The sequence below is a fragment of the Pleurodeles waltl genome, chromosome 4_1, assembly GCF_031143425.1.
Source record: "Pleurodeles waltl isolate 20211129_DDA chromosome 4_1, aPleWal1.hap1.20221129, whole genome shotgun sequence".
NCBI lineage: Eukaryota > Metazoa > Chordata > Amphibia > Caudata > Salamandridae > Pleurodeles > Pleurodeles waltl.
Window position 1 is genome coordinate 915,981,500 of NC_090442.1, and position 13,059 is coordinate 915,994,558.

General features: G+C 45.3%; 1 protein-coding gene across 1 annotated transcript in view; it reads left to right on the forward strand.

Annotated features, from left to right (window-relative positions):
- The first annotated feature begins 214 nt into the window (after nt 1–214).
- Nucleotides 215–13,059, forward strand: part of FAM185A (family with sequence similarity 185 member A) — a 97,423-nt gene continuing 84,578 nt past the window's right edge. The window contains exon 1 of the mRNA XM_069229682.1: nt 215–764. Within this exon, the coding sequence (XP_069085783.1) occupies nt 326–764 (439 nt within the window). The 5' untranslated portion in view covers nt 215–325. The remainder of the gene's footprint in view (nt 765–13,059) is intronic.

Consider the following 13,059-nt stretch of genomic DNA (forward strand, 5'->3'; position numbering starts at 1 on the left):
ACTACTAATGAGTCAATGTTCTCGCCTTGTTGAGCATGTTTTCAACGTCTTTTTAAGGGCGGTTGTGCTTCTTTCCATACCCAGGCGGACACATGTTTATGTTGCTGTGCTTACTAACCAGTTTTTGATAGGACAGTCACCGAAGCTGCTGGGGATTGGGTGACAAACTTCCTAGACTCACAGGATTGGTTAATACTTTCCATCCGAAGTTTCGAGGGCGGAAGTGTTCTCCCAGGAATACTATTCTTCCGAAGAGCGACAGAACTGTCGCACGTGTAGAGGAAATATAACCCCGACCAGTCTGTGCTGGGTTCTGGTCGCAGGTATGGCTATTGCCTTGCCCATGACGCCCCTGATTCCGGCGCTGAATAGCGCCCTGCAGCGCTCCGTGCCCTTACTGCTAGGATGTGCAAAGGGCAACCGGCCGTCGCCCACCTACCCTTGCTGGGCTGTGCCCAGCAGGCTGCATGGGAGCTCCCCCAAGAACCTGCCCCTGAAACAGTGGACTCTGGTCGTCAGTCCCTTTGGCCGCCTGCTGGTGGAGCTGCCGTGCCACGTGCGGGTGCGCCCCCTGGACCCCGTTAGCTACCCAGAGGGGGACCGGGTGTTCGTCACGGTTAGCGGGGGAACCCGGCCTCTGCCGCATGGGCCGGACCTGAAGGACTTCGAGGTTAAGTACAACGAGTCGGCCAAACGAATGAGTATCCTCTCAGAGCACATCGACAGCCAGAGCCAGGTGGAGGTGTGTACGCCTGCCAGGTTTGGTACGTGAGGAGGAGCAAAGCTGGGGCTTTAACAGTATGTTTAGACTGTCATACCCCCTCCGGATTAGTTGCTAATGTGGTGGTGTGCACGTGTGACAATATCTCTGTTATATTTGCATCCTTTGCACTATTACGAGTGACGCTTAATAAAAAGTTAAGCACGAAAAGAGAGGTATATACCTCAATTTAGCTTCGAATACAGTAGGTACTGTGCCTATAATGACAATATAAAGGCTGGAAATACCATAATGCAGTGAAAATATACAGACAGGTGAACTACGCACTCCTGGGATCTCTAACATTATCCCATGTACGATGCCAGTTTATTTTTATTTTTTATTAGTGGCTTAGATATTTTTGAAGTAGTCAAATAAGTTGTTTGAAGAAACAAAATTCTGATATTTTATGTGTATAATGTAGAGATCTCAACTTGCTCCTTTGTAAGAGTAAGACGTCCAGTTTTGAGCTTTCCATGCTTTAAAATGTTTTGCATATTTGTATTTCCTTTTAACAAATACTGTAAGTACAAGTTATATTAAAAAGTAATGATTTACTTAAACCAAACTTGTTTTCTTTTTTTTTCTAACCAACTTTATTTTATTTTTACATTTGTCTGCTTCCTAAGCATTTACAGTGAGTACATTACTTTCATGTCAGGAGTTACATATGAGTGTTCAGTGTGATATCAACATATACTGTGACTTTTGCGAAAATCAACCCACTTACAGCAGCAGATCATGGTAAGACCCCCCCCCCCCCCCCCAAGTCTATTTTGTCATGTTTCTGAGGACAGCCCCGTGATTCGTATATTGGCTTTTTTGTTGGGCACACCAGTCGACACCGACAACGATGGGGCTTTTCCATAATTGGGCAATATCTCTTTGTGCCACTAGACATGCCGTCCCTATTAAAAAGGTCCATCCGCCCGTGGCCCTCCCAGCTCCTCTGTGTGTCCCATTAGTGCTGTTTTGGGGCTCAGTTCGATCGGGTGCTCCAAGACCTTCGAAACTTCCCGAACTCATGTTATTTTTATGTGAGATTGTTTCTGCCCACGTTTATTTCTCGAAACACTGCAACATGATAGTTCTGGGACTATTGTACTACAGTTACTCTTTCAAAAACAGTATACACGCATTTTTCATTGCTCTATTAAACATTTGTAATACTGTCATTGAAATAATTGTGCTTTTCAGCACGGGCACTTAACCTAATCTAGAAGACATGTGCAACTGCACATCTTTTATTATTTGTTATCGATGATTGGCGAGCGTTTGTATGACACTATTGTCTGTAGCTAGAACTTTGAGTCTTTCCCTTCACATATAACCTCTTTAAAGTGAAATGATAAGGCTTTGGCTATGCACGAGAAACTAGAGAAGAGTAGACTATCATCGAGCATTAGCATAGCCAATAGGTTTAACGTTTGAGACCTATTGACTTTGCCACTTTTTATTTTGCCATGCACTGATGAAACTGAGCGTAGCTAAAGAATTTTAAGTTAAGTCTTTGATGCAGCTGATTCAATCATTTTGTAGGCTTGGAAACAAAAGGAAAAAAATGTGGAAACTTTTTTAAAAATTATTATTTTTGGAAACAGTACGGAGTGTTGGATGTAACCCAGAGAGTGGATGGGCAGTGTAAGTAACATGGGTGTGCAGAAGCAACGTGGTGGTGGAAGCAGCACTGAGGAAGCATATGGAGGAGGCAACATGGGGGAATGGGTGGGGTAAGCAAATCAGAGGGCGCCGTTGGGGGAAGCATGAGAGAGCAATGTGGGTTTAATGGGGGAGACTCATGAGGGCAGAGAAAGAGCAACACAAGCAAGCACAGAAGAGGGGGAGAAGTAGATGAGAGAATCGGCTGGAAATTACATGCACTCTAGGAGAGGGCTTAAACAAAAAGAAAACCGAGAACCGAGCATTGGAAAGATACAAGTAATGCATCCACGCTCCAGCGGAGGAACATACACAAGAAGAGGAATGAAAGCCAGCACAAGCTGATGAACCAGAAGCAAGCATATGAGAGTAACAATGAAGCCAACAAATGGTAAGCAACGGGCGCACAGTAAGCCCACTGTTAGCTAACAATGCGTTTTGCAACATAGCATGTGCTGTGTAGTAGCCAAGGCCTAGAGAACAGTGTCTCATTGAAGTTTGGGAAATTAAAGACAGCTCAAAGGTCTAAGGAAAGAGTGGGAGATTGAACCATCTAGTTGAGGACTGACATAGCCGAGTAGATCTTTATTCCAAGGGTTGAGTACAACGCTCCCACCACACAAGGCTTAGGTAACAGTGCTGAAAACTGTTTTTTATCTGCACAATATGGCCACCCTCCTAATGAATCTTTGCATTCTGAAGAATAGCTGTGGCAGTAGCAACCAATGCGCTGGCTCCATATCGGCCATGGAATTCACAGATTATTTTTAAACGCCGAGTCCTGGTGTACAGTGGTGTTACTAAGAGGGCTGTGTTTAAGGACTGGTGATATTTCAAGTCAGCTGTTCATTAATTTTAGAGTTGCTAAGACCGGGACAGAGTAAAGAGAATAACATTGAAGGAATATTAATACTTGAACCAATAACATTATTTTGAAAGGAGAAAAGGGGCATAGAGGGACATCCATTTTGGAGTAAATGCCCACTTTTACGTGTGCAGTTACAAGAAGCTCAATGAGGTTGAGTTTTTTTTGCCTAAGATCAAACAATCTTTTCAAGCCAGGACTAGAATTTTATGCATAGTGGAACTCCTCAGCTACCACCTGGGTCCAACATAGTACGGAACTGTACTGAAGGAGCGTGGCTGTGAATCAGCAGTCTCGTCCTGTACAGCCACGAAGGTTGCCAGCAGTGAAGATAGGTAATGATTTCCATATGACTTGACTACTCGATTACTGACTACTGCACCACTGCAACACCAACGTGGGAGATAGTACATTACTAAATCATTTTCAATAAGAATCTCGTGCACAATGGGGCAATTTGTAGGGAAGAGGCAGTATACATTTATGACCTAAGATTGTTGTCCTATAACTATCAGGGGTGTGGAATTTTGTAAAATATCTACTTGTCCATAGGACAGGTTGTTTCAGAAATCTACCGGTCCTGTAAAAAAAAAATCCGCTTGTCCCTTTGGTGCTATTTAGTGTGGTGACAAGTTATGGCCAACCCCATTATGTAGGAGCTCTGATAATAGCCCGTCTGATTACGCCATGGCTCATATTGTTGTAGGGTTTGAATACTAGCAATTCCCTTATTTTGCTACTTTTCAGCAAATCTATATACAGGGGCTGGAGATAGGGGTAAGCAGTAGTTCCAGTTTTGGAATGCCCTTTTGAGTCTGAGCTAACTTACTAACATGCATGTTTTAGGGGATTTTACCAGCTCTTTAATCTTTTCCCATGCAGAGAAAGGTTGGAAATTTTACTCCCAGCACGGACAGAGAAGCAAAACTTCTTCCAGGGTTGGGAAAAAGTGGTTGGAGAGAAAGTGAACTTTTAAACATTGAATAGATTTTAGCATGAGCAAATCTACTTTTGCATATTTGCTGTGCTAAAATGAGGTTCACAAATATTTTCTAGGAGTACGATTTCCTGGATTACTTCGGTAAATTCTTGTGAATTCATGAAAGCTGTTAATCTGCACTAATGCCAGGACATATATCAAGGGTGCACTTTTGTAATTTTCTTTAAGAATTGGGAGCTTTTGTTTTTATTTCATTTCTATCTCTCTATTTATCATCTGGCTTCACTATGAGGAGCATATTGGCTCATAAAGTAGTTTCATTCAGTGCCCTGAACTACTGTGGCAAGGTGTGCTTTTTGACACATAAAAGTATTTGTTCTTTTTGCCACTGTCTGTTACGATTGTTAGGGCTGGCAGCTCCCATGAAAATAAAGTTGTACAAAAACCGTATCAAATTAACATTTTTGACAAAACCACTGATCACCAATGTCAGACCTATTGGCTTAGCTAATACTTGTTTATTTTAATGTTTCCCATTATTTGTTGGAACTGGTTACATTGATTTTTCCATTATGAATATTTTTTGTGAAATACTAGCATGCATCAACACATTTTACTGAATAATGCTTCAAATAAATGGTACCTAAATTTCACAGTAGTTCAGCAAAACATATTTTTCCTACTTGCATTTTTCTGAAAATTTTATTTTGAAAGCAAAGATCACCAACTCTGCTTTCAAGCTCCTGCAAACATTTGCATCAAACCAGAGAGCATGCTGGGAGCATTATATATAGCCTAATATTGTTAAACTTTGCAAATGTATGTCCACATTTTTTTAATGGAACCACTGTCAGTAGTGAAGTCCGGGTTTGCAAAGATCACCAACTCTGCTTTCAAGCTCCTGCAAACATTTGCATCAAACCAGAGAGCATGCTGGGAGATTATATATAGCCTAATATTGTTTAACTTTGCAAATGTATGTCCACATTTTTATAATGGAACCACTGTCAGTAGTGAAGTCCGGGTTTGCAAAGATCACCAACTCTGCTTTCAAGCTCCTGCAAACATTTGCATCAAACCAGAGAGCATGCTGGGAGCATTATATATAGCCTAATATTATTAAACTTTGCAAATGTATGTCCACATTTTTATAATGGAACCACTGTCAGTAGTGAAGTCCGGGTTTGCAACATTTTCTTAGCGGGCTCACCCTAATAATAAAGACTTTGCGTTAATGAACTGTAAATACAAGTTTGAAGAGCATTAACATATGGGCACAAATATTACCTTAACTGCAGACAGTGTCCTTCCCTGATCCATTATGTAGTACTGTGAACTGCCAGCCAGTGGGTTTGTGCTTTACGGGGATGGGCCTACTTGTCCCAAGGACAAAATAAACATGAAAACTTGTTGTCCCCAAACAATATGTCCTGGGTGTTGGGCTTTAGGAATGCCACACCCCTGAACTGTGCTCTTTGTTTTTTGAGTTAAATTACTGAGGGAGTTAATTTGAACCCAGATAAAGAGGGAATTAATCTGATCCTTTTTCAGAGGTTTTATCAGATGCCAGTCATGCTTGCTAGAGGTGCTCAATAACTGGCGCTGTCGTCCTATCCCAAGATTAATTACAGAGTTGAACTGGGGAAGAAAATAGGCCTGGGAAACAAGATATGATCCCCCCCTCCCCATTAGCAAATCCCAAAGTTAAAAAAAAAAAGTACTCGCATTTGCAAATCGGGGCAGTTTTGAACTTCTGAAGACACCTTGTATGGGTGTTTTGCAAGCTATTCGAGTCTGTATGCGTTGATGCTTGCAATTATTTTAGTAATGTCAGTGAGATCAACAGTAAAAATCACTGGCCCACCAGACATTAATAAGGCCTACAAACCTCCAAAATACTTGGCCATACATTGACCTATTAGATCAGTCGCTTTGGCACTGCATGATTGTCTTAAAGGCCCTGATTAAGTGTGCAGTTTCCAGTGGCTGCTATGCTGTATTTTGTTGTGTGCCTACCACCTTTATTTAGAGCACATGTCCCACTAGGCACTCTAGATGTTGAGGTGTTGTTGACCTCATCACATAAGAAGTGAACCCCAAGCCCTCTCATCCTGTCTGCATTGCCTTTTAAGTTTGTCATCTCCTGCACATCCCTCACCAGCTGTTGTACTTTTGGTGGGACAGGGTGGCTCTGCCCAGCATGATTCCATACACTTAATTGTTCAGCTGCTTCTTCATTGCAGGACTGCACTATTTTAGTGTGGTTCTGCAACACAGGCATAGCTATAGTTGTTGCAGCAGGTGCTTTTTCGCCAGTGCCCAGCGGTGTGAGAGGCACTCAACTCTCACAGTTACAGTTTTTTTTTTTTTTACTATCCTGTCAGGGCACATGAGGCTCATATTCTTTGCTGGCATTAGGGCCCTGTAATGCAGCAAATGGTTTTCTGAGACATACTGTGGGCCCACAGCACACATTGATATACTCTACAAAGCAGCCATCAATCAATCAATCAATCAGCATTTGTAAAGCACAGCACTATCACCCCGAAGGATATCTGGGCACTGAGGGTGCTGTGTCTCTGTCAAAAAGCCACGTCTTCAGTCTCCTTCTCAAGTCTGCCAGGGAGGGAGCTGTTCCAGGACTTGGCTGCTGTGTAGGAGAAGGAGCGCCCTCTGCTGTTGCTGCGATGGGGGGGGGGGGGGTGGGTGTGTGTGTGTGTGTGTGTGTGTGTGTGTGTGTGTGTGTGTGTGTGTGTGTGTGTGTGTGTGTGTGTGTGTGTGTGTGTGTGTGTGTGTGTGTGTGTGTGCACGCATTGGTGGAGCGCAGTTGTCTTGCTGGGACGTAGCATCTCAGTCAATGGTTGATGTAGGACGGCCCTAGGTTATGGAGAGTCTTGTATGTGAGTGTGAGGATTTTGAATTGGCGTCTCTTCTGGATGGGGTGCCAGTGGAGGTTCCTGAGGTGAGGGATGATGCTTGGGGAGGTTGAGGATGAGTCTGGCTTCAGTGTTCTGTAGAGTCTGAAGTCGTTTAAGTAGCTGGGAGGACACTATGGCGTAGAGAGCATTGCCATAGTCTAAGCAGCTGGAGACCAGGGCGTGTGTGACTGGTGTCGGTAGCTATTCATTTGAAGGTTTGGCGGAGCATACGGAGGATGTAAAAGCAGGAGGAAACAACTGAGCTTACTTGCTTCATAGAAGTCGAGGGTGATGCTAAGGTTTTGTGTGTGGCATGATGAAGAGGGCGTTGGTCCGAGTTCTGGTGGCCACCGCCTGTGATCCCATATGGAGGTGTTCTTCCCGAAGATCAGAACTTCAGTTTTTTTTGTCGGTGTTTAGTTTGATGCATCTGTTTTTCATCTATGTTGCTACGTTGGTCATGCCGTTGCAGAAGTTGGCTTTGGTGTTGTGGGGTGCTTCGGTGAGTGAGAGGATTAGTGGAGTGTTGTTGGTGTAGGAGACTATATTGAGTCCATTGGATGTGACAATGTCTTTGAGGGGAGTTATGTAGGTGTTGAGCATGGTTGGGCTGAGGGAGGATGCTTGGGGTACGTCGGCGGTGATGTCTTAAACACTGCAGAGAGGTTCAGAAGGATCAGAGCTGATGACTCTCCTCGGTTGAGGAGGGTCCTGGTGTCGTCCATGGAGGCAATCAGTGCAGTCTCCATGCTGTGGTTGGTCCAGAATCCTGATTTGTGAGATGTCGAGAAGGTGGTTTCATTCAAGGTAGTCGGTGAGCTGGTAATTGATGGCTTTCTTGTGCACTTTGGCCAGGAAGAGGCGCAGGTAGATCGGTCTATAGAGGTTGCTGGTATCGGCTGAGGGTTTCTTTTGGAGGGGTCTGACCTCTGAGTGCTTCCATTCATCCAGGAAGGTTGCTGTGGAGATGGAGGTGTTAAGTATGCAGGTTAGTTCCGTGCTGATAATGTTGGGTCCGAGGTTGAAAAGCCAGTGGGGGCAGTGAATGGTGGGTGTGCTGGAGTGGATGGATGACCTGATGGCTGCAGTGGTCTCTGTGGGAATCGGGGACCCGAGGTTATTGTGTGGCTGGTGTTCACTGCTTGAGAGATGTTTTCTAGGCTGGAGGGTTGGGGGTTGAAATTGTTGTATATGGAGGTGATCTTGCTTTGGAAGTAGTCTGAGAGGGTGTTTTAGAGTTCCTGGGATGGGTGGATGGTGATCTCTGTGGCTATCAGGTTAGAGAAATCCTTGATGATTCTTAAGAGGTCTTTTGTTGGTTAACTGCGGTGTCAATGGGGCAGCGATTGCTGCTCTTTTTGTTGCCTTGATGTGGTGGTGGTAGTTGTTGAGGGCTGTCGTGTAGGCGGCTCTGTCGCAGGGGTACTTGGTCATGCACCATTGTTTCTTGAGTCGGTAGGAGTTGCTTTTGGAGTTTCTGAGCTCCAGAGTGTACCCTCTCGCTGGCCTGGAGGTGGTGTTGGTTTTAGCTGGCATCTCTGTTGGCGGATTTGGTGATCCAGGTGGTGAAGTTTTTGACTGCCTGGTTGAGGGTTGCTGTGGGCTCAGGTTGTGTGGTGCCTAGGGCCTGTGCCCATAGGATCTTCGTTACCTTGCTCCAGCTTCAGTGGGGGGTGCTGAGGTGCTTGGAGGTGGACTGCTGGGAATTGAAGATGGTAAGTTGGTCGGTCCAGGTGAGTTCAGTCACATGGGTGAAATTGATTCTATCGCTAGAAGTGAAGATGGCATCCAGTATGTGTCTGGCTTTGTGCTTGGGTTTGGTGACCAGTTGGGTGAGGCCGATGTTGCTGAGGTTTTCTATGAGGGAAGTGGAGTTGGTGTCATTGGGATCATTAGGGTGGAAATTGCGATCGCTGAGTAGGACGTAGTGGATGGAGTCGATGGCGAGGGGGGCGATGAGGTTGGTGATGGTGTCACAGAAGGCTGGGTGTGGTCCCAGGGGTCTGTATGCGAGGGTGCCTTGCATCATTGTGTTGGCATCGGTCTTTAGTCGAAAGTTGAGGTGCTCCATGAGGAGCGTTGGGTCGTCGTTGGTGATGGTGCTTTGGATGGTTTCCTTGAAGATGATGGCGATTTCCCCCCGCCATGTTTGTTGGTGCAGTCTCCGTGTATCATCATGTAGCCATCAGGGGTTCTGTAGCAATGTTGGGGTTTTGGGAGGTTGTTAACCATGTTTCGGTGATGAAGGCGACGTCTGAGCAATGAGTGGTGGTGGTATCCTAGATTTGCGTGGCGTGTTTGCATAAGGAGCGAGTGTTTAGCAGGATGCACTGGTGGGTCTGCTTTGCAGGAGAAACTTCAATGTAGGCAGGTGAAGGGTCCTTTGGTTGAGCTTAGGGAGGCCGTGAAGCAGCCGTTTATGGGGTGTTTGACGTTCATGGCCTGGCTCTCCTTGGTGGTGTGGTGGGTGGGAGTACTAGGGGTCCTGGCGCTGGGTGCGGTCCATGTGCGAACGGGTTAAGATGGGCTTGCCTTTGGCGCGCCGGCTATGTGGCCACTCTGCGGCCTCCATTATTTGTCCTGAATGGTGGGAGCGGCTGGGGGTGGGAGGCAGGAAGGCGGGAGTAGCAATGGCATGAAGGAGGCATCGGCCGGGGCGTCAACAGACATGATCAGGCTCAGGAATGCAGGCGGAGCTGTCAGTCAGGCTCGAGAATGCAGGCGGAGCAGTCAGCGCCAGGCCAGATGGCCATGGAGCGGCTGGGGAGCTCTGTCTGGCCCAATGAGTTTAGCTAAACATAGTGAACGTGCTCACAGTTTACACAGTGCTATATACTAGAGAGTTTAATAAGATATTACCAGACGCACAGCACAGTGTATCTTGTGAGTGCACTAGAACTCAGCAGGAGTTTGTCCAGATATACTGAGTGTGGCCACAGCATACACAGTGCTGGTACAAGCTAGATATACACATGCACTCACAATTCACACACTGTTTACTAGAGAGCAGCAGATGATTTTAGCCAGGAATATTAAGTGTGGTCATAGTGTACAAAGTGTAGTACAACAGAGCTTTTACTTTAGCCATGTATACAGAGTGCACTCACAGTGTACCCAATGATGTATGTTAGTGAGCAGGGAGGGTTTAAGATGATATTACAAGCGCTGTCATGGTGTACGTTGCTGTACACTAGAACTCACCAGAGGGTTTATCCGACTAACTCATAATTTATCCAAAACAAATAAAATTCACAGAAGGTTCTGGAGATTTAAACTATTAAACAAATAATAAATTACTGCATTTTACTCGAATCTCAGTCAAGTATTAGCAACTATCACAGTTACTAAGAACACCTTTGTAAAGTTATGTCTGATTGCTCCGACCCACTTAGGGTGACCAACTCGGGCAGGGAGCGAGTTAGAGGGTCCAATGAGACTTGGCAGGACCGTTACCTTGCAGACAAAGCAATCTCCAGTTCATTTCCACATTCTTTGGGTGAACTGCCATAGACAACAATTGAGTGGTCCTGATGCATAGGATGCAGGATGCTGAAGAATGTTGTGGATGGTGATCTGGATCTGATAGGGGTCTTCCTGGGGCCACCCCTCATTCTATGAACATGGTGGGGCAAGTTTGGACACATTGGTCGATGTCTGGTTTTTCAGCTTTTATGACCGTATAGCTGTAATAGGAACTCAGACAACTGACCGTTGGAGTCACTTCTTCTAACTCGTGTTTGGAGGTAACTTTTCATCGAGCAAGGCACCACAAGTACAGTCCTCTCTCTGTTAGCCCGAGGATCAACAGGTGCAGTTTATTTAGTCTTTGATGCATCCTCTCATTGCCGGTTCAGAAAATAGCAGGGCAGTTCTTCTTCAGTCTCCTCTCCATTGAGGATGTGATCTGATGTCTGGGTGCCAAGGGTGTCACTATTATGCCCAGGACTTACCCTTGGGGATGCAGTAACTACTAGCCAATGCGCTACTAGGTCCCCTCCCATCTGATGATGAATTCCTACATAGTGTGTCATCTAGGTATCCCAGAATACAATATTCTGCCGACTCCTATGTTGGCGGAACCCTTCTCTTGGTGTGTGGAGCTTGGTAGTCCATAGCAGGGGTGTGACTACCTGAGGGCTGCATGCCCATGGGAAAATTGTTTTGGCAACTGTTTCCCTCTCTCTGTCCTTGACGCCAACCTAGCTAGCGGAACAAAAGAGCAGCCTCTCTTGTGTGTTTCTACTGTTTTCCCTTCGAAGGCGGCTTCCCTAATGAAGCTCACCTTTTAGGCTTCCACTTTTGGGTTCACTTCCTGTTTGGCCTCCCTGCCAGGTAGAGGTAACACCTCAACACAAAAAGATGAGGGACAAAGTGCTGAAACTTTTCAAACTCTCTCCCCAGTCACACATCAGGTTAAATCCATTGTTCTTTTGCTCACTATGCCATTACAGTTTGGACCCAGCCATATGTAAATCAGTCTTGACCCTGTTCCCCATGGGAACAGTCCAGCCCGAACTGCCAGGCCAGGTTCTCCTTTGACCAGAAACAAGCATCCTGGGACCGGTTTTGGGGTATCACCCCTCATCTGCTAGGCTAGCTTGAATCTAGTGGCACAGTGTGCAAGGGACCCATGTCTCTGCATACCCTCCCAACTTAGGGCGACAAATACAAAAAGAACAGATGATGGACGGAATGTTGAACAATATCAAGCATTCACCCCCAGTCAGAGATCTGGTTTTAATCCATTGTTTTTTTTGCTCACCATGCCACCCCTGTTTGCACCTAGTCATATGCAAATCAGTCTTGACCCTACTCCCCATGGGAACAGTCCAGCCTGACCGGGACAAAACGGTTTTTGACACAGGACTAAAAAATGCAAATTACTTTAAGAGGCCCTAGATCCGATGCAAATAGTAATGGTGATAATGAAAGGTAAGTCTTCACGGCTTTATGAAATGGGAGCTGTTAAGGCATCATCCTGAACTTTTCAGCAAGGCTTTTTGAGTGTTTCAGAGAAGAAGTAAGTGCCTATCCATGTTTTTATTTTCTTGGTCTTTGGTACTTTTGGGTTGAGGCGGCTTCAGGTCTCTTTCATGTCAACTTCTGTGGTAATTACGTCTTTCGGATAAGTAGGTTATTTTGGAGGACTACTTTGAATGCTAGATAGCAGGCCTTTTTAGGGTTGAGTCAGCGAGAGCATGCGCTAGGGCGTGCGTCTCGCTTGCAAGACACTGTTGTTCACAAAAGTGCTTGGAGCCCACCTATTGCTTACCACTTATAGGCTTGTATGGCACTCTTCTTTGCAGGTTCGTAATTGGTCACTGCAGGCAAAGTATCATTTACGTTCCTTTATGTGGAGCAGGTACTAAGCAGTGCTTGATTCGACTTAATCAACGCCCATCCGCTGCTCCCAACATGTTTGTGGTAAAAAAAAAAAATATATATATATATAAAATCTTTTTTTAAGTTTCTCGTGCCCTGCAAACACAACTGGAGAGTGTGACTCAATATATAAGGCAGATAATGGGAATATAACTGTACTTAGCCCAGGCTTCTGGAAAAGCAAACTCGCTTTCATCTGCATGCCAGCACATTCAAGGTCGGCTCGCAAATTATTATTGGAGAGCAGTGTGACTGCAATTTTGTTTGTCCCCTCTGGCACATTTTTGCTAAAGTTTTATTTCCTACAGTTAACTTTCTTTCATTTTCACAAGTCTTCTTTTCTCAGTTTGCAGGCTCATGTTTTGTTTTTGCTTGTGCGCGCAGCTCTCTATGATCTGCAGCATTGTTTCTTTATGTGTGATTTTCGAAATTATGCCTTAACACAAGATCGTGCTGTACACTCCAAACCACACCACCCTACACCAATCTAATCTAATCCACCCCAGCCCACCCCTGTCCAGTTCAATCCAGTCCA